The 12,629-nt window shown below is 39.2% G+C and overlaps 1 protein-coding gene across 1 annotated transcript; it reads right to left on the reverse strand.

Annotated features, from left to right (window-relative positions):
* Positions 1-1,610: 1,610 nt before the first annotated feature.
* Positions 1,611-5,741, reverse strand: kcnj12b (potassium inwardly rectifying channel subfamily J member 12b). Its single transcript, XM_034142363.1, has one exon. It carries the CDS (start codon positions 5,739-5,741, stop codon positions 4,395-4,397), a length of 1,347 nt encoding a protein of 448 aa, XP_033998254.1. The 3' UTR covers positions 1,611-4,394.
* Between the last annotated feature and the right edge of the window lie 6,888 nt (positions 5,742-12,629).

A 12,629-nucleotide genomic window follows, 5' to 3' on the forward strand; every position in this document is an offset into this window, starting at 1 on the left:
CAGATATGCTAACTTTCGTCCATCAGTGACTTAAATTAGCTATAAAGAGAAAATAAATGAATATTAAGCAGCTCTGAAATGTCTAGAGTTATGTCTTAAGGAGAGGAGGTGCAGCTGTTGCATCATGTTACTTTTTTTTCCACCCTCCACCTCCTCTGGCGAAGAAATAGAACTGCTGCAATTAAAGCCAAATTTGCCTTTCAACAGCCCACTCTGCATGCTGGAAGACTGACCCTCCACGCTTCTCCGTCCTCCAACACTGCCACGTGGGTCGGAAGCATCCCGTTTTATTCTCAGAGCCTCTTGCATCACACAGCACCTCTCGGAGGATACAGCTCTCTTAGAGGACAAAATTACACTTTCATTTGGCACTCAAGATAACTTACTGTAACCCTTAAATGGTTTGTGTATCCTGGGGGATGTAGTCATTTGACAGGCTGTGTCCATGATGTAACACGTATAACAGTAGGGGTGTAACATGGAGTAATGTGTTGCTTTGTCTGAAAAAAGTGTAATAACGGTGTAATATGGGTTGTAATATAAGTGAAATGTGGGTATAATATGGGTGTAATAACGGTGTAATGTGGGTTTAAGATGGGTCGTAATATAAGTGTAATGTGGGTGTAAAAATTGTGTAAAATGGATGTAATAACTATTTAATATGGATTTAATATGAGTCATAATATAATGTAATATGGGTGTAAAACCAGTGTAATTGTAATATGGGTTGTAATATGGGTTCTAATATAGGTGTAATAACAATAATAATATAGATGTAATTCGGGTGTAACATGGGTTTAATAATGAAATAATGAATAATAATAACATGTGGTCCCTATATGGGCAATGTGTTGCAGGGGATAAAGAGTTTTCGTTGGAAATTAAGGTTATATTTAGAAAAACCGCATGAAATGTGTATTTGTGCCCAAAGACATGAATTAATTAACTTTCCAAAAAGGGTTATATGGATTGAAAGGGTAGAACAGTTAAATACAATTCACTGTGATAGGATTTAATGTGAGGATATAATAAAACACCCACTCTTTAGCCCACATATATTTTTGGCAATTTAACCAACGCTATTCTCCGTTCTCATTAAAGTTTCTGTTGTGTGTGTGTGTGTGTGTGTGTGTGTGTGTGTGTGTGTGTGTGTGTGGTGTGTGTGTGTGGTGTGTGTGTTGTGTGTGTGTGGTTGTGTGGTGTGTGGTGTGTGTGTGTGTGTGTGGGTGTGGGTGTGTGTGTGTGTGTGTGTGTGTGTGTGTGTGTGTGTGTGTGTGTGTGTGTGTGTGTGTAGTAATCTCTTTTCCAGTGTTCAAGGTCACAGGGCAGTGAAATCACGCCAGGTCTTGTCAGTACATATGCAAAGACATGCCTTATTGGTTGCATAAGAGTGAAAGAAGAAACCTTTGACCCCAACCAGACACCTTCACACCGAATCACAGCCATAAATTACAGTCCATTCCTCCATGTTTATCAAACAGCACACACTTTTCCTCACCAGATGCCAAATGTATTTTTTATAACTGGACAACAAACACAGCTTGTTGTAAAATCATCCCTACACTTAGTTACTGTGTACCATGAAGAAAAGAAGTAAAAGCTTTGTGAGATATATTTTTATTGTGATAATCAACAGGAGAATAATGTTGTTGTCCCTCAATTTATATATTGTTGTCTCACACAACAAACTAAAACCCTGTAAGGAGAAAACAAGGTGCAACCCAGAGTCAAAATTGCTTCAAATGTATTAAGTGGAAGACAGGAAGAGTTTTTTAATTGAGTCAGTCCATCAAGCAAGTATTTCCAGAAGAGAGAGAGAGCTTTTTAAACAATGTATTGTTACTTATGTCTATTCAACCAGAAACATCAAACCAAAAATAATAATAATTTATTTACAATAACAGCAAGACAAATACACATTTGAGTTCTTCCCTTTAACTGTACAGTCCCGCTCTTGGTTCAAATGGCAATGGAAACAACATTTGTTTTCTGGAGCAAGCCCATTCGGATATTTCAAGCCCAAGGCAACAAGATATAAATGTGAATGTGTTAAAATGTTCTGAATCGGCTGTCAGGTGTATACATTAACCCACATGGAGCTTTAAGCTTGAGAAGTGTGGAGGAAATACTCATTTATTTCACCAAGTGGAGTAGTGTCTGACCTAATATATTTATTATGTATCCTATAATGAAAGAAAGACAAATATAATTGGAGGTTGGTTATATGAGAAGCAGCAAATTCATGTATTTTTAGCCATGTGTGTGATCTGCCAATGCGTGAGCAGGTTGGTGTGATAATGGGACGCTGAAAGGCATGATTATGATTAAACACATCTATCCCCTGCTGTTTTCTCACATTGTTATACGTTAATAATATACCTGGGGCTATCTCAGGCTATGGTTGGATTTGTTTGCACTGATTTCTAGTTAGACATCTGTTAAGACATAATGTTTGAGTTAGATTTGATTAAAATGTTACTTTTTTTCCACAAGTGTTTTTAGAATTTCTGCTAAATGTTGTCCTATAAATATCTGAATAATCTCAAAGGCAGTAATCTGATGTTTTTATATCTATATTTAAGCACTTGAAGGGGTATTCTCAGCCATTTATTCTGCTCTTCTTCAAACTGCACCGTTTATTGTTGTTGTGTGTATAATTATTTTTCTTTCAATCTGTGTTATTTGGATTTGACTTTTAAACACAATGAGCACAGATGTCATACATTAGGTTATAACTCCACCAAAGTAATGCATGGCCCTCAAAAATAATGTGTCAAGTCTTTCTTTGCCAATATGTGAGGAGTTTGTCAGGTTCACACCTTTTTATTTGACCTTGCCTCTCTTTCACTATGAGATAGATGGTCTGCTCTTAAGTAGCCTGAGCTGAAGCATTGCCGACAGTACTACCCTGATTCCTCATGTCCATTTTTTTTACAACTAGCAAATGATGTAGTATTGAATGGATTATGGGATAATTTACTCTTACCCCGGCAAACTACACTTGAGATAGTGATAGTGCCCTGGTCTTAAAGTGAACCATGGAGTGCTATTTTGAAATAAAAATAATAAAGCATAGTTTCCTGCATTTTTCTTTTTTCTTGTAAAAACATTTAATGACTGTTAAAAAGTTAAACACAGATACAAATTACCTAGTTTACACTTTCATCCAAAACGTTTAAAAAGGTGTTTGTGTAATGACATTTTTCTGTAGTGTAAGCAAAACAAGTTAAGCTAGACAGGGTTAGTATGGAATAACAGTCTGATCATACAGAATATACTTTCTCATTATAGTTGTAAAACCTGGACTTACTTTCTCTAAAATCAAACAAAAGCACAACGTTGTTTCTTTATTTCCTAAGATTTCCACATGCATCATCAACTGATGAGGATGCTAACGTTTAGCCTGGGACCTGTTAGCTTTTCAGTGGGATATATAGCAGCCACTGGTGCACATATAAGACTGTTTTCTCATTAACAAAGTCTGGTTCATACGTTACAAATTAGCTGGAGACAACCTTTGCAACTAACTCCGGAAGCTAACGTTAGCTTTAGCCAGTTAGGGTTGTCTGGTAGAAATGATAAGCCTGCATTTGTCTACAGCTGAATAAATTCAAGGTTGAATTGAAAATCTACCTGAATTATTATTGTAAACTGCTTTGTAAGTTGTGAGAACAGAACATTTGGCGGAAAAACAGTGCGGCTCAGCAAACACTCATTCAGTCAAGCCAAAATGTTTCTGGTAAACTGTTGAGATATAATTGACCTGTTAAACATCTACTCATGTTTTAATGTTTCCCCCTGGCTGAAATGTGAAGACAGAGATTTGCCTTCATTATTGACTTGTGATGCACCATCAGGCTGTTCTCTCTTTTTGTTGGAAATACGGAAATGTTTAAAACTCTACCTTGTGATGTGTCGTCTTTAGTTAAATGCAGTCCATGATATAGCAGTTGTATGTAAGCCAACTAACCAAGTCATCCATTGACATTGTCTAATGAACATTTTTTAGAGTCATATTGTTCACATGGTTTTTACATTAAGAAAAAACTTGATCAACACCTCTATTTTTTAGAACTTCATCTGGAGAAATATTCTCAAATGTTTAGTTTTCTGCAAAGTGTTAATCTAACTCCACACTCAGTTGCAAATTGTATACTTTGACTGTGAACAGCACCAGATTGTCCCGCCAAACCTATGAAACATTTAAATATATTCATACAAAACTATACTATTGTCATGCACTTTGTCATAGTCTTGTTTGCCTTTAATAAAGCTTCATAACCCATCTCGGGAAGAACAAAATGTTAATCATAAGAGAAATCTAAATCAGTTTCAGTTTTTCAGATCAGTTCTGTTGTTTCCTCACGTCAGTAGAGCGACAGTCATAGGGATTTTTACACGACACTTGCATTGTTCTGCATCCAAATAAACAAAGAAAAAGTCAACCAAAGATAAATCTCTGACTCTTTAGGTGACGCCATTTGATCACGTCCAGGATTGGCCTGCTCGTTCACTCGCTCCGATGAACTCTTCCTTTCTTCCTCTACCTCCACATCTCCTTCCTCCTCCTCCTCCTCCTCATCCTTGCTGATGAAGGCCAGCTCATTCTCATAGCAAAAAGAGTTGGCACCAGATGTTGGGAATTTTCTCTCCTCCAGGTCTTTGGCACTGCATCTGGGGGTGGATGGTACTTCGTATGTTTTGTGAAAGTAGGCGTAGTCTATCCTGTACTGGCTCTTCTCCTCAAAGATGACGGGCTCATAGCGGTGACCCCACAGGATCTCCGAGGGCAGGTAAGAGCTCCGTGCCTGTGTTGTCATGGCTGTGGCCTCCACCAAGCCTTCAAGTATAATTACAACCTCAAAGTCTAGTGTTTCAAGATCCTGCTTACTGATGCCAAACAGTGGACTTTCTTCATCGATCTCATGTATGACAGTGAGCGGTGCCACCAGAAACAGGCGGTCTGTGCCATCGTCATAGCCGACATTCATGTCAAGTTGATCCAGGGGAATGTATTCTCCTTCCTCTGTGTATCGGGGCTTGACAAGCTGCGCTCGCACATGAGCTTCCACAATGTGGCTCTTCCTCAGATTAGCTACCCTAAACATGAAACACAGTTTCCCATCATGCATGGCAATGACTGCGTTGTGGCTGAACAGCAGTGTCTCTGCACGCTTTTTGGGCCTTGCCATCTTAGCCATGATGGCACCAATCATAAAAGCATCTATGATGCAGCCCATGATGGACTGAAAGACCACCATGAAGACAGCAGCCGGGCATTCCTCTGTCACACAGCGAGCTCCATACCCAATGGTCGTCTGGGTCTCAATGGAAAACAGGAATGCAGCCACGAAGGTTTTAACCATCGTGACACAAGGAACAAAGCTGTCGTCTTCATCAAGATGGTCCATGTCACCGTGTAGAAGTGCAATGACCCAGTATGCCAGGCCAAATGTTAGCCAGGACACCACAAACACCAGGCTGAAGAGCAGGAACATGTATCGCCAGCGGACATCCACACATGTTGTGAAAATATCCGATATGTACCGCTGTGACTTCTCATCCATGTTTGAGAAATGGATGTTGCATTGGCCAGCCTTGCTGACAAAGCGGCTGTGGAACTTTCGTCTCGTTTGAATCTTGCCATTGCCGAAGCTGCCCACTGCAGGCATTGCACTCAGTCTCAAGCCCTCTTCTTCACAGGACACGAAGCTGTGATGCTTGGCCCTTCCCACACTCATGCCTCAGTGGGGCTCAGCCAGGTTCTCACTATCAGCCCAGCTCATACAAAACTGATCAGGCTTACAGTAAGTGCACAGCTCCGTCCAACACACACTGGATTGAGAGGTGATGCAATAGTAGTTTCCTGTCAAGGAAGGATGGGTAATATATTAGTATAAAACCTTTTCCATAATCTGCATACAATTCCCATTTTGTAAAGGGAATAATTATCACCTGAAAAGTGGAATATAAATGCATTAGTTTAAGCAGAAAAGGAAAATTACATTCACAAGTGTTTTTCTATTGTACAATAACAAAATGTTGCTGCTTTTGGCTTCAGCAAAACATTGCACATGAATACACTCAACATGAGGTAACATTTCCACTTAAATGTCCCTGTAAGTAGCTTCAATGTGGGATAAAACCATTTTTTATTCCAGCACTTCATTTTACTACCAATAAATTGTTTTACTTTACATACTTTTGCTACTTACAAAGTTCTTAAAAATATCTAGACTTCTCTACTGGTCTCGCTTACAGTTTTAAAGTGCCTCTTAGTGACCGGGAAGCAGATAACTGTAGATTCTTTATATGATGATGCTCCTGATTGTTCGCTGTTCTGTTTTTGTATGTGTGTTCTGTAACTGTGCTGCTGCCTATCTTGGCCAGTACTCTCTTGCAAAACAGATTTTTAATCTCAATGAGACTTTCGCTGTTGAATAAAGGTTAAATAAATAAAATAAAAAAAGGTCTCACTTTTAGGTTTTAGGAGCTGGCTTCTAACAAAAGCTGTTGAATGAGAAAGCTTTACAAGCCAATCCTTTTAACTGGTGATTGGGTAACCACACTTTTTGTATTTTTTCCTCTCAATATAGTAAAAATGTAATTTATGAGTATACTTTACAATAATCTACGTATTGAAGCATTTAGATGTATATATATATATATATCATTGTTATATAACCTTTGAGACCTTTCTTTCCCCTCTGTTCTGTGGGGAAATACTCTGGTGTGTACAATTCATGTTTCTCTGATCAACAAGGTACAGAAATAGCCAGCTAATCCAATGCCCTGCCATTTTATATGACGTATCTTCTGTTTCCTCCAGCTGGCACAACTATTAGAGTCACTGGAGTACCGTGGTGAGGCTATGCAATTCCCCTGTGAGGCTGAACTGGAAAATAAAATGGAGCTGAAAAAGATTGGGTATCATAAAAGAGACAGCCTCAGATACAATCAGTTTCATGATACGATTAAATAGATGGAATCAATGGCACACATTAATGGACAAATAATATTTACATAGCCGTTAGCACACCTAGTTTATGTTGAGTTAACATGAAGAAGTCATAGAAATCCAATCCCCATGACTTTCCATAAACTCAGTCCCACTAAGTTTTTTTCAAGCCCGTAATGATGCAACACAGTCTCACGGCATTTCTTGTTATAGTCACGAAATGTATCTATTGATTCGTGTTCACCAACACGATTTTCGCATTTCTTTCGTGTCACACAGAACGATTTTAAAAGCAATGTAAAGAATAACAAATTTGAAGGAAAAGAGATAAAAAAAATACAGATTTCAGTATTCTGACACAGAACGATTTTAGAAGCAATGTATTTCTATTGGTAGTATGTTTCGTGCCTGCACCAATTAATAACAAATTAGAAGGATTTCTTTTTTTTTTTAAATACAGATTTCAGTATTCTGAGGCTCTGATCCCCATTTATTTTCCTCGCGGACGGCAAAAAAACTCCGACATTATACATTTTAAAATAAAAGAGTTAGGGTAAGATATTGAGTAAGAAAATGTTTTTATGAACCACACAGCTTCTGGTCTTCCAAGACCCGACCGGACAAAAAGACGTGGTGCAGGCACGAAACATACTACCAATAGAAATACATTGCTTTCAAAATCGTTCTGTGTGACAAGAAAAAAATGCAAAAGTCGTGTTGGTGAACACGAATCAATAGATTAAATTAATTCCGTGACTATAACACGAAATGCCGTGAGACTGGGTTGAATGATAGCAAAATAGCCAACATTACACAATAAATAAGTATTATCAGGAACAGATACAAATGTTGCTTTAGTCAAACTGTCTATCGATGTTTCAGTCCAGATAACTTTGGGATTAACAAAGGTCTACAGCCATGCTTGTGGCTTTGTGAGGCTGTACTTGGCAGAGTGCTGCTTTGAGCTAAATGCTAACGCCAATATGCTCAGATGTTCACACTGTTTAGCAGGTATCACCATTTTCAACACTTCCGTGTAGCATGTTGGCATTGATAGCACATCTCTTTTCCCAGGGTCCTATGTTCCCTAGCTTAATATCATCCTAATTTAACACATTAAGGGGGGCTTTCAAATGGTTTTGTGTTCTCAGCAGTTTCTGGCTACATTTCTGTTTCCAAAGGTTGATATGTTCAAGTAGACTAACATACATCTTATAGCTTACTAATGGTATACTTCTTATAATGCCCTCAAATGTTTGGACAAGCCAGTTTCCTTGACTTAACACACATCTTCTAATCACACGTTTTTTTTTACGAGTTTATATGAAGAGATAATGCCCTGGGAACATATGATCCAGCTAGGGGAAATGTACAACCTGGTCTCACCAAAATACGTGAAATGAACACGACTCCTTAACACCGCATTACGTGGTGGAGACACGAAATCTGCTAAATTACGTATCGGCACCACGGAAACAACTAATGTAAAGTGAATGAGGAACTTTTTCGTCAACCGTAACACTTGCTAATTAGCACAATAGCCGCGTTCACACCGGAGTACTTTCACCGTACTTTTCGCGTTTTAGTTCCGTGAGTACCCCTTATGTCGCGTTCACACCAAAAATCGTACTTAATCTCGGGTACTTTTACCCCCATTTTTAGAGCCTGCTCAGAGAGCGTACTTTTCTGTGGGTGAAAAGTGCTCCAAAAGTTCCCCAGTGCTGATTGGCTGGGCGAATTGCAAACCACGCCCGTAACAACTCTGAAATGTTGTGTGGAGACGCATTGTTTTTCCTCGCTACAAAAACACAACGCTCCGTGCGTTGTGTTTGTTTTTGAAAGCAGTTATGGCAAGCATCAAGAAATGATGAGGAGGTGTCGGGCGCTTCTGGAGATCTACGCCGAGAACGCGACCCAAGGAATGCTACTGAAGGCCAGTTCGGTAGCTTTCACTCGACCTGGGAATTGTGCACAGCCGGCTAAATATAAAGAAACTCAGGACTACAAACGGCGGATTCAGTGGCCAACGATGACTACCACGATGAAGGTAAATCAACTACATGCACTGGGGTTTTAATCTGCACAATAATGGTCTCAGATGTACTTTTATTTGCTCAGTAGATCAAGCTAGCCATGCTAGCCATAATAGGCTAACACCGGCCCCGGCTAGCTACATCTAGCTAGCTAGATATTCTCCGCTGTATGAAAACGTTTTGACTTGTGAATAACTGTGCAGTGTTTCTGTAATTTGCTTTCACTAACTCATGGCACTAATCGTCTGTTTCAGGCGAGGATGGACAACTCTCGGGATTGGAAACAAGTGAGCTTTGCATTCTAGATCACAGCGCTTTGTCGTCCTCCTTACCAGCAACCAAACGCAAAGGTACACACACTGTAACTTTGTCTTGAAAGAACGTTACGCATCGAACTGATGTTCACAATCATGTTTATTTCATAATATTCATCATATTTTATGTTTAACTTGCCTCAACAACATTAAACAAAGTTCAAGCATACATGAAGCACTCTTCAAAAAGGAACAATCCTCCGTGTTTGAACCTCTTGAATCGCTGCATAGCCGATTTATTTGGACTGGATTATCCCAGAGAGGCCAAACATTCTTTATAACACAGTTTCAGATTTGTGAAACCTTAATTCTATTTGTGAAAATACAAAAAAGGGAGATTTCAGTGCTTTTTTTACATGTAGACCACATTAGACCAGGTCCTGATCTAAAACCACTATACCTACACTCATCAAATCTGGACTGGATTATCCCAGAGAGTCAAAAGATTCTTTATAACACAGTTTCAGATTTGTGAAACCTTAATTCTATTTGTGAAAATACAAAAAACACATTCCTAGTATGTTGTAAAACTACATGGCGACTAAGATCTTGTATATTGCTTATTTTCCCCTCTTAGGAAAGCGGACACGGGATGCGAATTTCTTTGACACCGCCCAGGCGTTGGAGGACCGGCGTGCCGTGGTGAATGAGTCGCAGCGTGGAGATCAGATGGTGCTGTTCACCAAGGCCCAGGAAACGGAGGACAAGATGCTCACCTCGATGGAGCGCCAGGCAGAAGTGTTCAAGCAGCAGATGGAGCGCCAGCAGCACCAGGATGAAGTGTGGGCGCTGCGCCATGAGGAAGCGTCGGCGCAGAGGCAGGATGAGCGACAAACTGCATTTAATAACAGTTTATTTGGTATAGTTTTTGTAAATACTGACACACGACACACAACGTTGCACTAAGGTGTGCATGCTGCTGAGAATATCCCTACACCTGGGACAGTTTATTTTATATTGTTATTACTGTTATGACTTATTTTATATATAATGTTTACTGACATGTACAACTGACACTTTATTTACATTTAAAATTGTTCTATTTAATGTTATGTCTTGAGAGTGCAATAAAGAAAACCGACATGGCGATTAAGCTTATTTCTCCTGACACTTTATCTTTTGTGACCTGTGTAGCATCCTATACATCACATGTAAGTGATTATTCTGATACCATCATGTTTCATCGGTTATAAACTGGCAAAGCTTTATTTGTCATTTATTTATCATCAATGTTGCAACCTTGTGGGGGAATGGCAGGGGCACATACACAAATATGACAATTTATATAATTTTAAATATTATTTGACCTAAACTTTTAATTCCCCCCCATTTCACACAACACAACATGGAGTCCACTATGGGCCAAAACTAACATGTATGTTTGCATAGTGTTTATGGCAGACGGATGCAGTGGGTCTCAGGAAGATATATAATAAAGGTGGGTTTGCTGCTGAGACTCCCTACACCTGGGAGTTTATATTATATTGTTATTACTGTTATTATATAGTACAACTGACACTTTATTTTATATTGACAATGTTTACTGACATGTACAACTGACACTTTAGTTACATTTAAAATATTTCTATTTAATGTTATGTCTTGAGAGTGCAATAAAGAAAACCGACATGGCGATTAAACAGATCCTGTATCAGTTTTTCTTCTTCTTCTCTTGTTTTGTAGCGGGTTGCAAACAACTTTAAGGTGCTTACCGCCACCTACTGTACTTGTAATCTTCCCTCAGGGAAAAGTACTCCGGTGTGAACGCGATCTGTACTAAGTACCCTGGGGTTAAAAGCGCCAGGGCTCTTAGTGCCGGAACTAAGTACAGGAAAGTACTTGGTGTGAACGCGGCTAATGCTAATAGTACTGGTGCTACTGCTAGGTTTATCAACCAAAAGTCTTCTACAGGTTTAATTGTTTCCACTGAATAATGGAGCAAAATTTAAAGTTAAAGGTGGGGTAGGTACGTTTGAGAAACCGGCTCGAGATACACTTTTTGTTATATTCCATGGAATGCTCTTAACATCCCGATAGCAATGAATATCTTAAGTGCTTTGACAAAAAATCCATAAAAAAAATGTCATCTGTAAAAAGCACGACCAATCATTTTAGCCGGCCCGGCTAAAATAACTGGATGGCCTACCTGCCTGTCAGCCTTCCATCTGTGCACAAACTTATCTCGTGCCCTCATTGGTCATGTGCACGTTCGTGTGTGTTGGAGGATTTTTTCCGGTTGTGTATTTTCAAATTCTAGCGCACTCGAGCCGGTTTCTCCAATGTACCTACCCCACCTTTAAGTACATTCAGTGAAAGACTTGCATCCTCATTCTCTCATTGTTTGTTGTTTACTAAGACACAGCAAGGTCATTTCAGCTCGCAGCTAGCAAGTCACAGTGCGGCGCCAATTTTAATATTTTGGTTCATTGGACTCAGTTCTGTCTGTGCAAAACGTTGTTGCAACCATTAGTTGCACAGATATACAGTTAGCACTGAGTGACATTTGTGTCCCTTGCTTGATTGACATCCAGCTGTTCTGATTTTGTTATATGATAATTGTATTATTAAAGGTTTACACTCACTGCTGGAACTTCACTCATTTAAAGTCATAAAATAGGATACTGTAACACCATCACACTTGCAGTCTCCTAAACTGTGGGTCAGCACAAGGTGACACTTGGAAACTGGCTGTGACATGTGTGCTGTTGTCTTTTCTATACTATACCAACACGTCGATTTCGATCAGGTCTTTTCTGATATCTGTGAGCAAGACTTGTTGGGTATGATCGACTCAAACAAAATGGTAGAACTTTGTTAGATTATTGTTATTTGTGCTATTTCTTCGAGAGAATAGATGCACTTGAACATCAAATAATGCACCTTACTGCTTTACGATTGTGCAGTGATGAAGCAACTGGGATTTGATCTTTAATAAAACTTCAAAATGGGGTCACAAAGTCTGCTCTGCAGGTGTTCCCACCAGGAATACTTTATACCCATGAATAGAGAATAATACCCTCTTTATAGACATTTATTTATATAAAAATAGACATGTTCAGTACAAGGTCAAGGTATGTTTTAAACCCTCAGTCTGAAATGTCCTTGAAAGAGTTTTCTTAAGGGTGATCAAAACAAATTAGCCATTCTGCATGTTTGCGTGGGGGTATGTGTGTGTGTTTTACGTGGTAGTCTCTGATTCTCAATGCTCTAGTTGCTAAGAAGCAAAAGATATTAATAACTAATACTCAGCTCTCACAGGAGCCCCACACTGCCTGCTGGGCTGTGATCGTCACAGATGAGTCTATTTCTATGCTGACGTTTTTC

This window comes from Trematomus bernacchii, unplaced genomic scaffold (assembly GCF_902827165.1).
Source record: "Trematomus bernacchii unplaced genomic scaffold, fTreBer1.1, whole genome shotgun sequence".
NCBI lineage: Eukaryota > Metazoa > Chordata > Actinopteri > Perciformes > Nototheniidae > Trematomus > Trematomus bernacchii.

Bases quoted from the DNA above. Each gene is read 5' to 3' on its own strand.
- kcnj12b (XM_034142363.1), bottom strand. From the start codon at position 5,741: ATGAGTGTGGGAAGGGCCAAGCATCACAGCTTCGTGTCCTGTGAAGAA.